At 37.4% G+C, this 18,475-nt stretch overlaps 5 protein-coding genes across 11 annotated transcripts; 2 read left to right on the top strand and 3 right to left on the bottom strand.

Annotated features, from left to right (window-relative positions):
- Positions 1-63: 63 nt before the first annotated feature.
- On the bottom strand, positions 64-3,299 carry LOC100114083 (peptidyl-prolyl cis-trans isomerase). Of its 3 annotated transcripts, none has more exons than XM_001606988.6 (3): positions 2,922-3,299; positions 542-967; positions 64-448 (listed from the first exon to the last, which is right to left on the bottom strand). In XM_001606988.6, the coding sequence occupies exons 2-3, from the start codon at positions 942-944 to the stop codon at positions 354-356; spliced, it is 498 nt and encodes a 165-aa protein (XP_001607038.1). In that variant the 5' UTR covers positions 945-967; positions 2,922-3,299; the 3' UTR covers positions 64-353. The 3 variants fall into 3 exon arrangements, with proteins under 3 accessions (XP_001607038.1, XP_032451901.1, XP_032451900.1); XM_032596010.1 differs by having other exon boundaries at positions 2,680-2,924; XM_032596009.1 differs by lacking the exon at positions 2,922-3,299 and adding an exon at positions 1,234-1,625.
- Positions 3,300-3,323: 24 nt separating this feature from the next.
- LOC100122440 lies at positions 3,324-7,688 on the top strand. 4 transcript variants are annotated; one of them, XM_008217091.4, is made up of 12 exons: positions 3,324-3,527; positions 4,110-4,422; positions 4,487-4,631; positions 4,702-4,925; positions 4,991-5,175; positions 5,581-5,746; positions 5,824-5,868; positions 5,947-6,127; positions 6,197-6,573; positions 6,642-6,940; positions 7,024-7,131; positions 7,223-7,688. In XM_008217091.4, exons 2-12 carry the CDS (start codon positions 4,336-4,338, stop codon positions 7,314-7,316), a joined length of 1,911 nt encoding a protein of 636 aa, XP_008215313.1. In that variant the 5' UTR covers positions 3,324-3,527; positions 4,110-4,335; the 3' UTR covers positions 7,317-7,688. The 4 variants fall into 4 exon arrangements, with proteins under 4 accessions (XP_008215313.1, XP_008215315.1, XP_008215314.1 ...); XM_008217093.4 differs by having other exon boundaries at positions 3,386-3,693; XM_008217092.4 differs by having other exon boundaries at positions 3,387-4,024.
- Positions 7,022-10,224, bottom strand: LOC100122413 (eukaryotic translation initiation factor 3 subunit G). Its single transcript, XM_001605970.6, has 4 exons — positions 9,995-10,224; positions 9,269-9,716; positions 8,198-9,172; positions 7,022-8,127 (listed from the first exon to the last, which is right to left on the bottom strand). The coding sequence occupies exons 2-3, from the start codon at positions 9,714-9,716 to the stop codon at positions 8,745-8,747; spliced, it is 876 nt and encodes a 291-aa protein (XP_001606020.2). The 5' UTR covers positions 9,995-10,224; the 3' UTR covers positions 7,022-8,127; positions 8,198-8,744.
- On the top strand, positions 10,201-13,011 carry LOC100122398 (acid phosphatase type 7). The gene is made up of 6 exons (XM_001605954.6): positions 10,201-10,466; positions 10,644-10,748; positions 10,930-11,124; positions 11,195-11,522; positions 11,610-11,792; positions 11,872-13,011. The coding sequence occupies exons 1-6, from the start codon at positions 10,430-10,432 to the stop codon at positions 12,374-12,376; spliced, it is 1,353 nt and encodes a 450-aa protein (XP_001606004.2). The 5' UTR covers positions 10,201-10,429; the 3' UTR covers positions 12,377-13,011.
- Positions 12,647-18,318, bottom strand: LOC100122383 (RAC-alpha serine/threonine-protein kinase). 2 transcript variants are annotated; one of them, XM_003423881.5, is made up of 8 exons: positions 17,878-18,318; positions 17,465-17,600; positions 16,196-16,463; positions 15,883-16,114; positions 15,613-15,810; positions 15,272-15,542; positions 14,950-15,186; positions 12,647-14,876 (listed from the first exon to the last, which is right to left on the bottom strand). In XM_003423881.5, exons 2-8 carry the CDS (start codon positions 17,541-17,543, stop codon positions 14,539-14,541), a joined length of 1,623 nt encoding a protein of 540 aa, XP_003423929.1. In that variant the 5' UTR covers positions 17,544-17,600; positions 17,878-18,318; the 3' UTR covers positions 12,647-14,538. The 2 variants fall into 2 exon arrangements, with proteins under 2 accessions (XP_003423929.1, XP_003423930.1); XM_003423882.5 differs by having other exon boundaries at positions 17,997-18,180.
- Between the last annotated feature and the right edge of the window lie 157 nt (positions 18,319-18,475).

The raw sequence follows: 18,475 nt of genomic DNA, 5'->3' as shown, positions 1-18,475 counted from the left end.
ACCTACCATTGCATATTTGAAATAAGCAAGGAAATGGCGATCAAAAAACGTCTAAAAAAAAAATGTAATTCTCACACATATCCATTTATTGGCTGAAACTACACAGTAGTTCTTGACACAATTCTTATACTTGGAAGATGTGAAATGTAAAAAAAAAGAAAGAAAAAAACATTTGAACCTTTCGATAAATTTTAAATGCTTCAGAATAGTATTTGTATACAGTGTTTAGTCGAAGGAATGAAAACATTGAATCTTCAAATGCTCATTTCTCGTTCTTCTTGAAATTCGCACGTTCCTTGGTTGATTGTAGCGCAAAAATTCTCTATGAAGATAAGCGGAAGATGGTAGATTGCTTAGCTTAGTTGACCACAGTCTGCGACGATGATCTTCTTGGTAGTCTTGCCGCTCTGGGAGCCGTAGCTTTCCAGCTTTTTGACGACGTCCATACCTGGCAAATGAAACAGTCATAAGTAATGATATTTTGCATACTCGTCGGCGAAGTCCAAGATTGAATAGTAAAATGGAAGAAATTGAAACTCACCATCAACGACGGCTCCGAAGACGACGTGCTTGCCGTCGAGCCAGGAGGTCTTGATGGTAGTGATGAAGAACTGGGAGCCGTTGGTGTTGGGTCCGGCGTTGGCCATGGACATGATACCGGGTCCGGTGTGCTTCAGCTGGAAGTTCTCGTCGTCGAACTTGCCACCGTAGATGGACTTGCCACCGGTACCGTTGTGGTTGGTGAAGTCACCACCTTGGCACATGAAGTTGGGGATGACACGGTGGAAGCTGCTGCCCTTGTAGCCGAAGCCCTTCTCTCCGGTGCAGAGGGCACGGAAGTTTTCAGCCGTCTTGGGGACGATGTCCGAGCGCAGCTCGATGACGATACGGCCCACTGGCGCGCCGTCGGCGGTCATGTCGAAGAATACTCGTGGCAGACCCATTGTTGAAGACTAGGTATCTTTACCTGCGAACAATCGGAAAAATCGATGCGTTATTAGAGCGAAATCAATGCCGTACACTAATATTATGCAATTCATCGAGCGCGTGCACGAGCGGCCTGGGAACGTAACGAACGCTTTATCGCGAAAAAATTCATTAAGATCTCCCGCGACAAATATAAATAACTCCCATTGTCGTCAACCAGCACATACACACAGGAGGCACGCTGCGTATCTAGGAAGCCCGAAGAGGCTATATTTGCAATCGCGATAAAATTGATTAAAATCCTACGTAATGAAATCGCAATTCAGCTTTGACCCGATCGGCGTGCCGAGCAAAAAGTTCACTCCGATTAGTGTAGATTGCAAAATCCCTTATGTGCGCGCATAGATGTATGTCATCTGACTGTTATTTTCGAGCGTCTGACGCAAGGTCAAATGACGAGCAACAAATTCTATCTTTTCCCTCTCCGGCATCAGGCACTGACTCACGAGACTGTTACACAGGTAAGTAAACGCGCAAAAAAGTCTCTGCATCTGCCTCTACATAGCTATACAAGGTAAGAAAGAAAAAAACAACGCTTCTTCGAGTTCGACCAATACAATGGACTGCTCCTCGCGGAAAATTACGCTCGCCCGCTCTGTAGCGCTAACTAACTCCGTCTTTTATACTGCAAAAAAAAAAAAAACCATTAAAATCCATCGATCGCTAAGTGGCTGTCTAACACGCCGCAAGTATCTATAAAGGCACATCCTAGAATAAGATGAAAAGCCCTTGCGCTCGATTAGCTTTTCGCGCTCCAGCGTACATGCGAAGTGTGTGTGTTTGTGTGTATACTCATAAATACACAGCCGAGATCACATGGAGCGTGGAAAGATGCAGCCTCGCGTCGAGGCGAAAAAGTTCCGGCGGCCAATCGCGAATTAATCAGCGGCGGCCACCTGCACGGAACCGATGCTAAAAATACTCGAGCCTCTGGTGCGAAGAGGGGCTGTTCGCTATAATATGAAAAGTCAAAAGCGGAAAATGTATATGTATACGAGGCGACGTCACGCGGACACGCACAAATCCGACAGAGAGAGAGAGAGAGCGCAACGAGGAGAGACGACGACACGTGAACGTTCCAGAATGCGAGAGAGAGAGAGAGAGACGGAGATATTGCCGGCCAATAAATTACAACTACGCTCGCGGCTGAGTAGCTGCGTGAGAAATCCGCCTTTGAAGATAGCTAATTTCCAGAGTGGCTTTTCGCTAAGTTTAACCGCTCTCGGCTCCGGCGTCGTCTATCCTTTTCCAGGGCCATATAGCCGAGGATGAAATTAGGCGGGAGCTGCTGCTCATGGGCCGCTTACGCCGCGTACTCACCTATATATACACATTTATAGGAATAAGTGCGTACACCTATTCCGGAGTCGAGAGCAGCACGGGACGACTAATAACGAGAGGCGAAAAATCGAAAAGCCGCCGCGGATCGATGCGCGAGTAGGAAAAGGGCGTGTGTGTGTGTGTGTATGTGTATGCCGGCGACGGGCAACAAAAAAACACACAACGCGCGCGGATTCCGCAATCGCGGCCAGCAACGGAAAGTTCCCAAGACGCGCTGCACGAGTCCGCGTATATCGGGCGGAGAGAGAGAGAGAGAGAGAGGGAGGACTCCCGCACTAATCTAAGCGCGGAGAAGCCGCCATTGTGATAGCCTTGAAAACGCGCAGGCACGCCGGAAGATTTTGTACATACTAGACTGGCTCTGCCTCGTGTACACCAGGTCCGTCCGTCTCTTTCTCACTCACTGCGCTCCGAAGCATTACGACTGTGTATATCGAGCGACCGCGTGTTGCGCTTGTTAAGCCGATGTGCCGTTGCACCGGAGGCTGAATATCGATAACTCCGCTTTCGCGAGGGTTTATTAATTAGCGCGGAGATGCGACGATTCTTTAGCTCGAGAGTATAGAGAGGGCGATAATGACGAGAGCTCTTACCTTGTGTTTAGCGGACTTTTTCCTAATGAGACTTGCCGTGTGAACTCGCCGGCGGTTTAGTAAAAAGTGCGCGAATGGCGGATTGTCGGCTCGGCGCATCCCCTCCGCCGCCGCCGCCGCCGCCGCGACGCCGGGTTCCGCGTTTCTCTCGTATTATACACGCCGTGCTCGCGTTCCGCTGTGTCTTGTGCCGCGAAATTTTCCTTCGTGGGAATTCAATTTTCTTGAAATCAAGCTTCAACTTTTTTTTCCTTTACGAATTTTATAGCCCGTCTGGATATCGCTTACTCGAGTAGGGAAAGGGGCAAAGTCGTCGGAAATTTTTGAAAAGAAGAAAACAATCGCGATAAATTTAAGACACGTTGAACATATATAATGCTGCTACAATGAAATTCTCAGAACGCGTGTGGCGTTCGACGCGCAGTTTAAACAAAAAGAATGGCGCGCATGCGCACCCCCGTGCTTTATTGTGTTTATAAGTTTATACGTCGCGGTTCTTGATAGTGCAAAATGTATTTGCCAATATAGTTACCGAGGAGAATCTCGCGAGAGAACTTTTCACTCAGTAGGCTCGCATGTGAGGGAAATAACGAGATTTTACATCGGGTAATTGTAAATTTTTAAAACTGGGATAAATGCGACCAGTTTTACACACGTGGTTTCATCGCTTTCTACGATCTACGACGTCCCTTTCATTGGGCTTCCATATGCAGAGTCCAGTATACATGCATACACGCTCAACTCATCTCATACATATACGAACACGAATTTGGTTTGTGTATTTGTATTGAGTCGCTGACATATATACTTATATATGTATATATACATAGAGTAGAGCCCGTACGACTTAGGAGTAATACCTTAACTTAGCCTGTATATATGCGCACTTATGAACGTACTATATTTATGTTTACGCATTGAAGCAAAACGTCATATGCAGTGTTTGTTTTCTTTTCGGCAAAGTAATCTTGTTTGTTCAGCAAAACTATGATAGTGTGCTTTCGTCATTTTTTTTTAAATTTAGTGCATTCAAAACTGTTTCCATGATTAAAAACAAAAATGAAGTGAGAACATCTTGGTCAATGTATACCTCGTTAAATATTGTACTCATCTTGAATAACCACAGCAATACAGAGTTTTCCACCTTACAGACTATTTAACCCTCCATGAATTTTATCCTTGTTTCAGTCTACGGCCAGTATTTTTGCCATCAGTCACAAGTTTACTGATTCAAATATGTTCACCTGCGAAGCCACACTTCTCGCCATTACAAGGCCTACTGAGAATTATTCTACTTTGCATTCGAGGAATTATTAATGATAACGAAGAAAAAGAGAAATGCATGAACAAAACTTTGATCCAAAAATAGTTATGTTGTGGTCATTTTTTTTGTTAATTTGACAATAGGAGAAAGATGTTTATATCCTACGTAGTTTTAGCAATCATGTGCTACTGCACATCCGTTTCTTCTTCTTCTCCTGATCTTCCTGAAATTTGCCATGTAAGTTGATTTTGATTAAATTTATTAAATTGAATTAGTGAGTAATAATTTCAAATTTTTACAGTACAATTTAGATTACACGTGTACCTTATCAACTGCAAAGCAAAATACAACTTCTATTGACCTGATAAAACATTGTACTGTAGAGGATATACCAAAAATTGTTACGCTTACTGTTATGGATGATGATAACAATTCTACTAGTCAAGGTAATTTCATATCAAATTCATCAAGTACGTAGAACTTAAACTTCTGATTTCATGATTTATTTTTGGCTAGGTGTCATTGCTGTATCTTTCAAGTCTCCTAGTGTAAAGTGCAGGTATAAAGTAGTCCTTTTTGTGAATCCTTATATTAATAACGTGGAGGATTGCATGAAGTATCAATTTGCGGAAAATCATCATGTAGAAATCCATAGCTCAGTGAAAAATGTTTGCCCTAACTATGACAAAGAAAGTGACGAAAGAGAACTGGAGACTGTTCAATCAGCATCAGATTGCAAAGTAAATATTCAGTTTAATCCTTCATATATGTCACTTTCTCGTTAATTAATGGAAATTATTTTTAGGACAACTTATTGACTATATGGTATGAATACATTTATACGGGATGTTACAGTCTTGCTTTTGAAATTAAAAGTAAATACATTTTTGTGAGCAATGATTATGTAATAACAGAGTATAAAAAAGTGGATGTAACAGAACCAAAACTACGATGTACTTATAAAGACAGTTTAAAAGGGGATGATTCAAGGTAATATGAAAAAGCATTAGTATGTACCAAGGGTAGAAAGATGACGACTACAAACAAATGTGAAAGAAGCAATCATACTTGTTTGGATCACCTTTTGTGCCCATGAGACATACCATATTTTTTGTCCAATTCGCACTGAAATTTTTGCTATTTCATGCATACAAATGCGAGTGGAAAGTATAACACAATTTTCTGCTTTTGGGCAAAGAGGATAAGGCTTAGGCAGACTATTAATACATTTTTGTACTATTCCGCCTATAAGCTTACTTTTAAAAGGCTCATTTTTCTACCATAGAGCAGAAAAGTGTTACTCTCCACCTATTTCAGTGCAGGTAGAGCCATAAAGAAACATTTCTTGTAAATTGTACACAACAAAATAAATATTGGGTTATTGGATGATTTCAGTGTTGACATGGTAACTCTTGCCGCCGATATTTCTTTACTAGCAGGACCCTTAGCCTTACGGCTTGAGGTAGTTACTAAATCTTTGTCTCTCAGAAAGAATAACGAGGACGATTTTTGTAGACTTATTCCCAATCCAGTAATAGACTTTTTAGTCTCAATTAATATGGTAATAGATTATTGCTAATTACTTGTTATAAATTAAAATATAAACAAAATAATAATATTTTCCTGTTTATTTTCAAGAAAAATAGCTCCGATTTAGCCAGTAATAATTGCAGTCTAACCACGGTATGTTGTAATAAATAATTCACAACTGGATTAAATGTTTAATTATTTAAGTTTGCTATTAATATCTTTTATTTTTAGACATCTTTACCTAATGGTGATGTTGGCAAAAGTATAGAGTGTAATTTTGTTATACAAAATTCCCGCAAAGATGTAGGATATTGCTTTGTTGTTCATCTAATAGATGATCGATGCCATATACATACCTCTTGGAAACCTCCACTTATAGATAGGACAGTCCACCCCTGTACTTGGTCACAATGTAAACATTTTTTGTATAAATTTGTGGCATAGATTTATATATTTATTTATATTTTATAAAATTTTATAGATTGTGGAAAGATTGAATCAAGTACAATAACTACTGAGGAAATAAACAATGAAAATGTAAATATATCAAAATTACCAAGGATTCTTTACCTCATTTTATTTGTAGCAATACTATTGATTGTACTTGCAGTATTAAGTACTATTTTTATTGCTTATCGAATACACATTCAGCGTAAAAAGAATTCCTCAAACACAAAAATAAAAAAAGACTTTGAAGATGATGGAAGCGCGGTTTTAGAACTGGGTACTTCAATATCACAAAAAGAAAAACTTGTTAAAGAATCAGGAATTGTTATTTTATACACAAGAGAATCGGACGAATTTATGGCTTTTATGGCGGAATTAAGGAAATGCTTAAAGCAGAACACAGATTGTGATGTAAGTAAAACGCTTTCATCATTAATTTAAATAGATCGAAATAAAATTCATCATTTAATTTTTCTTAGGTTTACGATTGGTGGGCTCCAGATTTGTGGAACGATGTAGCTCGTGTAGGAGGCTATGAGTGGGTTGTTAAGATGATCAGAAAAGATTGTCGCGTTATATGGATTGACACTTTAAAAGCTCGGACATTGTTTGCTGCCCAGCATAAAAATGGTTACGATAAGTTCAAACAATTAAAACATAATTGGCAAATCCAAGAAATAAGCGATTTTCGAGACAGTGTATTTCCAGCAATTGTTGATTTTGCTAAGCGCAACAATCAAGATATTGATCAAGAATATCAGAGGCATTTTGTTGTTAGGTAAGATACTTACTTTTGCTTGCATAAATAATAATTATTATATTTGATTTATTACAGGCTTATTATTATATTATTTATTACAGGCTAGAAACTTTTAGAAATGCAGATAGAACTATAGATCCATTTGCAGATCTTTCACCTCATGCAAGATTCTTACTTCCATGTCATCTTGATAAATTGTGTTCTCAACTGTAAGTATTTCTTAATAAAATAGATCATTGTCAAACTCAATACATTTAAAAAAAAAATCTGAATCTGAAACGAATTTTTTTAATTTTAAAGATCAGTGCATGAGCTTTATTTTGAAGATGGAATGAAAACAGACAAGATTCATCTTGGAAAATATTTACCAGAAGAGTCATTTGTCGATTTGTAAATATTTATAATAAATATTTAGTACATATATATTCTAAGTTTAATTTGTTTGCATACACATATTAAAGTGTATAAATTTTGTAAGTTACTACATAATACTATTATGTATGATATCAAAAGAATGCTGCCACCATAAAAGATACCGCATTGTTGAATTTTGTAAGAAATTTTTTACCATTTATACAATTATACAACATAAATATGTTATACATATTTTTATAAAATATTTTATACTGTTAAGTCCGTAGATTATAACTTTTAAATAAGTATATATATGTGTACATACTTATATAGGTATAGGTTTACAATGGATGATTTCAGGTATTTCAAATATAAATTATTGGGCACAAAATAAAAAGAATGATACAAAATATTTTTCTATTTAAATGGATTTAATAGAAAGTGAAAATATTAAATAATAAAAATATGTTTAAAAAAACAGTGCATACATCATTTTAAAATCTACCTATATTATTCATTATTTATTCATGCTTTGAGCTGGAGGATCAGACCAGTCCACACTCAAAATTAAGTTACCACACTTGTGCCCATTTAATACTTTAATAGCTTCAGCTGCTTGAGATCGTGTTTTAAAATGAACGAAAGCATATCCTCTGCAATCATTTGTATCTCTATATTTTGCTATAAAAATTTTTTTAATTTTGCCAAATGGTTTGGCAAGTTCTTGCAAATATTCAGTATTTGCAAATTTTGGCAATTAGATATTTTAATAGACGTTTCCTGATTACTTTTCACTTTAGGAACACATTTAGTGCTCTGATCGCCAGCCAATCCTGGTATTGTAGGTCCTACTGGTAAAGTTAATATACTTATAAATACTTTTTTACTTATTCAAAATCGAATTAAAAAATTAATACTTACTGTTTTTAGGTACTGTAGTTTGCTTTTTCAGTGGACATTTTGAGGTCCAGTGATCATCTACAATATAACAATTACTGCATTTCATGATTTTTTCATCCCATATTTTTAAATTTTCCAACTTTTGTTTCCATTTTATGTAAAGAAGCGCTTATTGTTTATACGTCAATTTGATTTCTATTAAAACTATAGAGAATCTATTTCTGGCACTAACATTATCAGCAAGCTGGTTACATTGTCCGACTGGTACATTCTAAGTAAGATTACAGGCTAAAGAAATGCATTCATCCTTTTAAAAGGATTATGATAGCATTGATAGCTCCAAGCTGTAAACTTATTGTCGTATTTTCAACCAATAAGTACTGACCAAAGACACTTATTTTGAATATAGATGGCACTGGTATAAGATTCTATTTGAATTTATATTATAGGAATGGAAAGAAAAAATTAATGTAATCTAGTTAAATATTTAGAAACAAAAAGTGAACAAATATTTAATAATAAAGACTTTTTAGAAGAAAAAATCTCGTATTTTTTCTGAAATCATACATTATACTTTAGATTCATTGCTTTGAGCTGGAGGCTTGGACCAGTCTACATTCAAAATCAAGTGATCGTATCCGTGACCATGTAATCTTTCAATAGCCTTAGCAGCTTCAGATCGCATTTTATAATGCACATAAGCAAACCCTTTGCAAGAATTTGTGTTCTTTTCTTTTGCCAAGTAGAGCTTTTGAATTGCTCCAAATGGCTTGACAAGTTCTTCTAAATCGGCATCGGTTGTACTTTCTGACAAATTAGATATCCTAATAGCTGCAAAATCGTCTCTACGCTGCATTTGCATAGAATCTCCGCGTTTGTTACCGCCGTCACGCATACTTGGGGGAACATACTTTGAACCTTGAGGTTTACCTATTTCTGGTAAACCAGGTGCTGCTGATGCGTTGGGAAGCTTTTTGTCTTCTGGCACTTTGCTTGCTAAAAAATTTAACATGAAATAATAGCCATAATAAATCATACAAGTATTATATCAATTATTTATTGTAAAAATGTAATTAACAAATAATTACTTACTGCCTCCAAGTACTGTATCTTTGAATGGACACTTTGAGGTCCAGTGCTCGCCACTACAATTACGGCACTTGACAGCTCCCTTTTCAACCAAGCTCTTCAATTTATCCAGCGCATCCTCTTCAACCTTGTTGTCTTCTTCCTTGCCTGAGAGGAACTGCATAAATACATCTTCAGCAATAACTGTTGTAGCTGGATTTGGTCCTGGACCATCATTTGTTGAATCTCCAAATTTGGCCCAATTCTTTCTGACCGCAATTGACTTAGAAACTGTACGCTTCTCCACTCTGTATGTACGAACAACCTTGACTTTCTTGTTATCCTCGTTCAGTTTGTACTCTGTCATAATTTTGAAGTCATTTTCATAAATTATAGATGGAGGAGGAAGAGTAATATTTCCCTCATCCTCCACTTCATCGGCCCAGCTGGATGATACTTCATAAGATGGCATCTGCAAATGAAAATCTTATGTACACTTCATATTTCTGTAAGTATAATATATTAACAGCATAGTGACTTCAATAAATATGAAACACTATTTCTTCGAATATAATAATAACCATTTATAATGTTTTTATCAATCACTATTCTAATCAAACTCAATCAACAATATACTAAGTATTTGACAGAAGCTAAAGTTTAGATTTTTATCAAAAAACATTATTAAAACTTCAATTTCTACGATAAATTAAAAAAAAAAAAGTTATCGATCCAAACAAGCATACTTACTGTGATAGTTACACAACTTATATTTGTCGTTATTTCACATTTAACAATGATAAGTAAACGTAAATGTATACGAAATCGCAAGCGGCCGGGTTTGCCGTAAAGGGTGAATTGTGAATACGACACCCCCACCGGCCACCGCCAACAAAACAAGGATGCAAGATACGCCCGTGAAGTTGCCGACAGCGCATGCCTAAAACGACCAACTTCAAGAAATTAGCTGTCAAAGTCAACACTCAACAGTCAAGACAGTGAACAGTCGCATATATTACACGCGCGCGTGTGTTTGTAATACTATACCTACGTTTCCCCACTTTTCCCTCGCGGAAATGCAGCTGTAAAGTAGTGGGAAAGTTGTTTTTGGAATGATAGGCTCCTTGTTGTCGTCACGTTTGATTATTTTTCATTCTAGCAACGACTGACGGCGTCGACGCATCCATGCGACAACAAAGGTCTCTCACCAGCATCATGCGACGTAAGTTTTGTGTACATATTCATATAGATATACTTATACATATATATATGCGAACAACGCGTTACTGGGTTAAGGTTACATTTTGCCAAAAAACATCCTTCGCATTTTTAGCTGTGACATTGAAAAACACTAGTTGTTGGTGATACAAACGTTACGATGCATTTTTTTTTGTTTCAGAGAATACAATGCGCCTTATCGCTGTTTTGGCGCTGCTGGGATTATTGAATTCCGTCGTCGGATTAGTCAAATATCAACCAGAAGCTGTACATATTGCTTACGGAGGTATATTTTTCGTTTTATTTAGATGCAATCGGGTAAATAATAGTTTGTTCGAAAATAGTACTGATTTCAAATTTATGTGCACTAAGATAAACGTTTTCGATCTTGCTCAATGCTGTGAAATTTTTTTTTCACAAAAATTCTTAGCACAAATTTTATTTATTGCTGAAATTTATTTTTATAGAGGACATTCATGACATTGTCGTAACTTGGAGCACAAGACAAGATACTCAAGAATCTATTGTTGAATATGGCATAAATGGCTATGCTTTGACTGCTTATGGCAATTCAACACTTTTCGTTGATGGCGGACCTAAGAAGCACCGACAGTATATTCATAGAGTTTGGTTGAAAAATCTCACACCCAACAGCAAATATGGTAAGATTGAAATTGAAAATTTAACCATAGAAAATCTTGTTCTAATGTTCTGACTCATCTATTTATTCAGTTTATCACTGCGGTAGTGGACTTGGATGGTCAGATGTTTTCTACTTCAATACTGCACCAGATGATTCTGAAAATTGGTCTCCCAGAGTTGTGATATTCGGTGATATGGGAAATGAAAATGCTCAGAGTTTATCAAGGCTCCAAGAAGAGACACAAAGGGGTTTATATGATGCTGCCATTCATGTAGGAGATTTTGCCTATGATATGAATACTCATGAAGCTAGAGTCGGTGATGAATTTATGAAACAAATTCAATCAGTGGCTGCATATTTGCCATATATGACGGTGCCTGGTAATCATGAGGAAAAATATAATTTCAGCAACTATAGGTAAACAGAATAAAATATTTCTTGATTGATTCCTTAATACTTATTTTGTCTTAACTTATCTTATCTGTAATATTAACATGTCATTAGAGCACGGTTTACAATGCCAGGAGATTCAGAGGGATTATGGTACAGTTTCAATATGGGACCTGTACATTTTGTAGCTATTGAAACTGAAGCATATTATTTCATGAATTATGGAATAAAGCAACTTGTCAAGCAATTCGAATGGCTTGATAGAGATCTCACAGAAGCTAACAGACCTGAAAACAGGTAAAATAAAGCTAAATATGCCATTTTATATATTGTAAATTACCAAAACGAAACTTGACGATTTTCGGTTATGTTTTAGGGCTAAAAGACCATGGGTTGTTACATATGGCCACAGACCTATGTACTGTAGTAACTTAAATTCCGACGATTGCACAAACCACCAGTCATTAGTAAGAGTTGGACTGCCATTCCTCAATTGGTTTGGTTTAGAAGATTTATTCTTTAAGCACAAAGTAGATCTAGAACTTTGGGCACATGAACACAGCTATGAGCGTTTATGGCCTATATACGATTTTAAAGTTTACAATGGAAGCTACTCTGCGCCATACACAAATTACAAAGCACCAGTACATATAATCACTGGTTCTGCAGGCTGTAAAGAGGGAAGAGAGAAATTCGTTCCACAAAGGCCACCGTGGTCATCGTTCCGTAGCTCCGATTACGGATTTACGAGAATGACAGCACACAATAAGACGCATTTGTACTTGGAACAAGTTTCAGATGATAAAGAGGGTGAAGTTATTGATAGGGTTTGGTTAATTAAAGATAATTTTTTGCCGAATTACGTTGTACCTGATATGTAATGTAAACTGTTACTACAGTTTTATTGTTTTTATAAACGATGATGATCTTCAAATAAGAATGAACAAATCAAATGTATTGTAAATTTTATATTAAGATTAAGAACTGTGATTACTGTTTTAAGAACACGTCTTTTTATTTTTATGCAATAATCTCGACTTACCTTTATTAGTTCTTATTATACTAATATTTAGAAAACTTGTATCCATTTGTATAGATAAAAAAACATTTTTTTAATTGGGATAGTTTACAATAAATAAGTCAGATTTGAATAATAATAATAATAATAATATTTACTTATAAATGTCATTTGTAAAAGGCGATTTCACGCAAGTTTTTTTAATGTACAAATTACTTGATTGCAGCCATGGCCCTTTGCGCAAGCAGTTGTAGAATGAAACACAAATCATGCCTTCGTTGATTAGAGAGAAAAGATGATTTTCAAATGGACTACTTATATCTTACAATTAAGAAAAAATAGAGGTCTTAAAATTTCAAAAAATCAAATAAGGTAAAAGGCCCAGTACATGGACAGATTTTGAGGAAATTTTAGAAGCTCATTTATTTCGCACGGATAAATTGCGAAGTATCAAAATGATTTTAACACTAACGTTTAGCCGACATAATTAACTTTCAATCTAAAAAAACCTAACCTCAAACAATCAGATTTTACAATAAAAATAAATATTGAAGATTGGCATAAAAACACGGTATAGTTGAACATCATTTGACACGGTTGAACCAGTACTTGGACGCGGTCTTAGCCCCAGTAGTTGGACGTTTAAATTAAACGTATTCAACTACTGCTTTATGGAAATCGCGTTTTCGGTAAAGTTGGACGATACTGAACAAAATTGCTCTTATGGGACTTGAGCGCAGTCTTTCAAATCATCCTTGAGAATTGACTTTTGTTAAAACGTTATCAAAATCATTAGTATATTATTAGTAATGATGTTTACAATGCTGATCCAGTTTACTTTTTGAGGTTACGGTTTTTATTTTATCGCAATAGCAAATATTCGAGTGTCCAAGTATAGATCGAAATTTTCATTTTGTCCAAGTATTGGGCATTTTACCTTATTTTAAAAAATATTTGTATATGTATGTATAGATTACAATTAACACTGAAATAATACTTAGATCTCTCGTAAAACAATCATTCAGTGATATAAAAATTACTGTACCTAGGTCATAAAAGTTTAATTTAATTCATAACATTGTTAAAAAAAATCATAGTACCACTAATGTTAATTGATCAGTATCTCTTTCAATCAAACAACATATATATCAACTAAAACCGACACAATTATTCAACATATAACTAACGAAATTACGCATAATAAATTATATATATATATAATAAACTACTTGAACTGACAAGCGCATTGATTTAAAAAAATTTCAGGACAACTCTGCTGCTATAAGAATTAGCACAGGGTGATCGTATAATTAGCCTGCCACTCGGAGGATATGTTTTTAAAAATATCTAATGATGAAAAATATCTAATGAGCTTCAAAGCATCACAGACCTATAAAAGGCGACACTAGTTGATAATTATTCCTGATTAGAAAATTTCATTGAAGATCCACATTTATAATCAATAAAATAACACTCTGAAAGTATCTTATATCTATCGCAATTTTCGTCAAGGTTAATACACATATCTGCCCATGATTGATGAATTTTGACTTACAATTGCTTCCAATTGCTTCACATTTCATCAATTATGGTAAAGCCAAAATTGATGAGATTAATGACAGGGGTTCAGTAATAGCCAATTATTTACAACAGTAGTATGCATTAAAAAGATCAGCTAAAACCTATAAAAAAAAAAATTACAAAAAAAGGGATAACAGTACGAATACATTTTTTTTTAAGATTGACAAATTGTTGCCGTAAGATTATATTAACCTTGACAAAAAGAAGAAAAAAAAACAAGTGCTACAGTCTTCAAGATCACTTTCTAGCCAGGAAGCACGCGAGACGATCGTCAGTAAACACCGTGGATACACCATCGTAGTCGAAATATACAAGTCGGAGTTGTCACACTCTCACTTCGCTCGCTTCATTTCCACTAGTTCGTCGCCACCGAGTCCGAGGCAACTATCCGATTTATCCGATCACATGTACCAAAGCACAAGCCGGAGATAAGTGACTACCGTGTCAGTGATTGATGGAAATTGAGGATGTGGCCGCCGAGTGACTTTCTTGGTAGGAGAACTGAGGGAAGTGTTCTTGTTCCTCGACAATCGAGTTGAGGCCGCCGGCACTGCCCAGGATGCCCTGATCGGGAGGCGTAAGCTCGACACTCTCACCCGTGAATTCGCTGTCAAAGTAACGAGTGTCTGTATCCGAAGTCACCTGAGGCTTGAAAGGTGGTGGTATCTTCTTCTGATAAAGATCATTCCAGTCTATCGACGAGAAGAACATGTGATCCATTATGTCCTTGGCATCGTTAGGGCCACCGCCCAGTCTCTTAGTTGGATCCTTATTTAACAGTCCTGTGAATATAACGGTATCGAATTAGTCAGCAATTAAGTCAGCCAAACTTAGGGATTCATGAGAACAACTTACCTCCTAACATATCCTTAGCTTCATTACTGAGAGTCTTAGGAAATCTTACAGCTTCTAAGAGGATAAGCGTAAAGAGCTTTTCGTGATCTTTGTTATAAAATGGAAGTCTTCCACAAATCATTTCGTACATAACTACTCCTACGCCCCACCAATCTACGGCTCTTCCGTAATCGTTGTCCTCCAATACTTCTGGAGCTAAATATTCTGGCGTGCCGCAGAATGTTTTTGTCGTTCTTCCTATATAAATTACACAGTACTTTGATGAATTTTGAAATTGGTTGAAACAATTTGCATCTATAAATTAAATTATGCAAGGTCATACCGTATGTTATATCTTCTTTGCATAGGCCAAAATCAGCTATTTTTATGTGGCCGTCCTTATCGAGCAAAAGATTTTCGAGTTTCAGATCTCGATATATAATTCCCTGTGAATGCAAATAACCAAGCGCCGAAATAATTTCAGCTCCGTAAAACCTAGTTCGATCTTCGCCGAAAACGCGCGATCGGCTTAAATGAAAGAAAAGCTCTCCACCGTTAACGTATTCCATTACGAAACACAGTCTATCAGCGGTTTGAAAACTATATTTTAAGGACTGCAAGAGAAACGATAGTTGATTAGTATCAATAAAAATTCGAATCATTAGATTGAAAATTATGCCTTACTATTAAAAATGGATGATTGGTGGTTCTTAAAACTCTGTTTTCTGTTAATGTGTGCGCTACTTCGTCTTTTCGTATTATAACTTCTTTTCTGAGAATTTTGATGGCATATAAATGTCCAGTCGCTTTCTCTCTACATAGGATAACTTTACCAAATGTGCCTTTTCCCAAAACTTTCAAAAATTCAAAGTTTTCCAGGGTCTGCAAGTGAATGTTTAAACATTGATAAGCATTCTCAAATGACAATTTCTCTCTTCCATTAATACTACTTACAACTTTCTTTTTCCCTGTTGATTTACTACTCGATGTTCCTTGAACACTGAATTTTGCTGAAAGTTCATCAATGTTGCCATCACCCGTTCCAAGTCCAAGAGAACTAATTGAATCAGATCTTCCACCTCCTGTCGATTCCATATCAACATCTTCTGAGGAGGAAGATTGTTGCATTTGAGAATGAAGATGTTGTTGAGAGGTTTCTTCATTAGCAAGTCTATCCGCCACATATCTGCGAACATTAATTTATTTCATTACCACTGGGTAACATTAGCTTAACACGTTTGTGCTGCATCTAAATAAAATGCACTACCTGATGGCTGTGACCCAATCTTCTCTTTCTTTATCCGTTTCAACATGAAACGTTCTTTCAATAACTGTTGTCCACTGTAAGCCTCTGATCACAAATGTGTAAGGCTTAGGTCTGTCAACAGACATAATTTGACATCCCCGAACTGTAAAATTATTCAGAGGCTGTGCAGCAGCTGCCATTTGTTGGTCAGGCTTAGTCTTGAAGCCAACCAAAGTGCCATCGTCTCTCAGTACAAAATATCGCGACCTCCAGTTTTTTATATGTTCACCTGAAATGGTCAATAATAGTATATTACGGTACAAGTTACATAAATAGTCCATTACGGCACAGCATTAGCACCCGAGCGTAGCAAGGGAGCTAAAAGCCGTGCCGTATTGGACTATTTATGCCACGAGTATCGTACGCTATTTTATAGCACTGACTAGCATAAATCCACTATCACGCCTATCCGTGGCAGTGGATAAACAGTCCATTTTTGCACGGTGCAGATAGCGCCCGAGCTATGCTCGGGTGATCAGCACGGTGCAATAATGGACTATTTATGCCATGGATAGGCGTAACATAGATGCAGATTTATGCTACCCCGTGCTATAAAGAAATGTATGAATTATGAGTTCATGTTGGATATTTCCGTGTCAACAATACAATTCAACAGTATTACATAAGAAATTTCAATTATTAAAAACAAATTGAAGATGACAGAGCAAGATACTTATCTCAATTGGTAGCTAAATGTAAACAAATCACCAATAATGAAAACAGACATATTGTATCTAAGAATATCATCCATAAAGTTCAGTTTCAGTTTCTCTCATAGGATGCGTAAATGTAAGCAATGTAACCAAAATGAACATTTACATAATCCAGAGTCAACTGATCCACAATTGAGTAAAAGTAAATAAACAATCAATCATAATTTTTTGGAGCAAGACACCTTCTTTACTCTAATCATCTGCTCCAAAAAAAAAATTTTCATTTTTCGGAGCGACAATTCCATTTTACTTTTATGCTAATACTTTCTATTCCCCCTCTATTTACTTTCTATTTTCGAATGTGTATTACTTGTGCTTATCTGCACACTCGAGTAAACATCATGAAATTTCTGCTCCGAAATCAAGAAAAAGCATTTGTCAACTGTAATCATCAGCCTTCTCGAGCAGCTCTTCCAGCAGGAGCATAACCCAATCTCCAAAAATTAAGTATATATACAACACCACAAATAGAGAGCAAAGATGAGATAGGGCATTACAGATAGAAATGATGGCTTACCGCGTTTGAAAAGCCAGCCCTCCTTGACTACACGCTGACTGGCGCCCGACGCGGTGACGCTCATCGATGCGTCCCCCATGGCCCAGCTGCGGCGGGCGACTCGTTCTGCGGCTGCGACGACGACGACGACGACGTCCTAGATGAGCAGTAGTGACGCAGTATATAATAGGCCGTTGGACAGGTGGAGGACCTACTAATAGGCTGCCGCGAGATCAACAGCGCAGCACAGCGAAGACTGCCTCGTTATTATGTACTATGTGAATGTTTTCCCGAGCTTTTTCCGTATATAGACGTGAAGAGAAAAGAGGCGAACTTCGGAGACGAGCAGCCCACTGTGATTTGCGAAGCAGCAGAGAAAGAGAGAGAGAGAGAGAGAGAGAGAGAGAGAGAGAGATACACGAAAACACACGCACAGAAAGCTGATGCTCGCTCTCGACGGGACACGATGTCGCTGCGCGTACTTATGTCGCGGCGTGTGTTGGTGCTTGGTCAACCAGCAGCGCAGCAGAGCCGCCAGACAGCGAAGACAAACCTTTTTACGCTGATGCTTCGCAGCTGCTGACGCGAAGTCAAAATCGTCCGCTTGTTTATTTCCCGATTCTAGACGAACAATTGCCTCTCCCACACTACGTCTGTCATGCTCGGCTTCTGATAATCTGATGCCCGTTGTTTACGAGTATTAAATATGTATAGCGCGGAGCGTAGGTCGTTGACTTATCGAGGGGGGACATATATAAAGGCCCGAGAAAAGTTTCGAAGGACGCGCTAGTGTGGGAGGGGCGAAGTCGAGCAAACACACGATCGTCGGAGCAGGAAAAGCGCCGTTCAAGTAGAAGTTGCGAGAGTGAGTGAGAGAAAGATAGAGAAACGACGCCACGGCGATGGCGCGAGTCAGGGACGCATCGGAGGGGAAGAGAGACGTGAGGAATATATATATAAGTATATATATATATATAACGTGCGCCATGCGAGCGCCGCGTGAAGCGGAGAAGATGCGTATAGGCAGTTGTA

The sequence above is a fragment of the Nasonia vitripennis genome, chromosome 1 (genome assembly GCF_009193385.2).
Source record: "Nasonia vitripennis strain AsymCx chromosome 1, Nvit_psr_1.1, whole genome shotgun sequence".
Lineage (NCBI taxonomy): Eukaryota > Metazoa > Arthropoda > Insecta > Hymenoptera > Pteromalidae > Nasonia > Nasonia vitripennis.
Note: the sequence above shows the minus strand (reverse complement) of the source record. Positions and strands in the feature narration are given on the sequence as shown.

Coding starts and splice junctions, on each gene's coding strand:
- LOC100114083 (XM_001606988.6), bottom strand. CDS start 944: ATGGGTCTGCCACGAGTATTCTTCGACATGACCGCCGACGGCGCGCCA. Junction 449..541: donor CTTCGGAGCCGTCGTTGATG/GTGAGTTTCAAT, acceptor TTCATTTGCCAG/GTATGGACGTCGTCAAAAAG.
- LOC100122440 (XM_008217091.4), top strand. CDS start 4,336: ATGTTTATATCCTACGTAGTTTTAGCAATCATGTGCTACTGCACATCC. Junction 4,632..4,701: donor TAACAATTCTACTAGTCAAG/GTAATTTCATAT, acceptor ATTTTTGGCTAG/GTGTCATTGCTGTATCTTTC. Junction 6,574..6,641: donor AGCAGAACACAGATTGTGAT/GTAAGTAAAACG, acceptor AATTTTTCTTAG/GTTTACGATTGGTGGGCTCC.
- LOC100122413 (XM_001605970.6), bottom strand. CDS start 9,716: ATGCCATCTTATGAAGTATCATCCAGCTGGGCCGATGAAGTGGAGGAT. Junction 9,173..9,268: donor AGATACAGTACTTGGAGGCA/GTAAGTAATTAT, acceptor TAAATTTTTTAG/CAAGCAAAGTGCCAGAAGAC.
- LOC100122398 (XM_001605954.6), top strand. CDS start 10,430: ATGCGACAACAAAGGTCTCTCACCAGCATCATGCGAC. Junction 10,749..10,929: donor TGTACATATTGCTTACGGAG/GTATATTTTTCG, acceptor TTATTTTTATAG/AGGACATTCATGACATTGTC. Junction 11,125..11,194: donor CACACCCAACAGCAAATATG/GTAAGATTGAAA, acceptor CTATTTATTCAG/TTTATCACTGCGGTAGTGGA.
- LOC100122383 (XM_003423881.5), bottom strand. CDS start 17,543: ATGGGGGACGCATCGATGAGCGTCACCGCGTCGGGCGCCAGTCAGCGT. Junction 16,115..16,195: donor GATTGGGTCACAGCCATCAG/GTAGTGCATTTT, acceptor TAATGTTCGCAG/ATATGTGGCGGATAGACTTG. Junction 15,543..15,612: donor CCAATCATCCATTTTTAATA/GTAAGGCATAAT, acceptor TTTCTCTTGCAG/TCCTTAAAATATAGTTTTCA.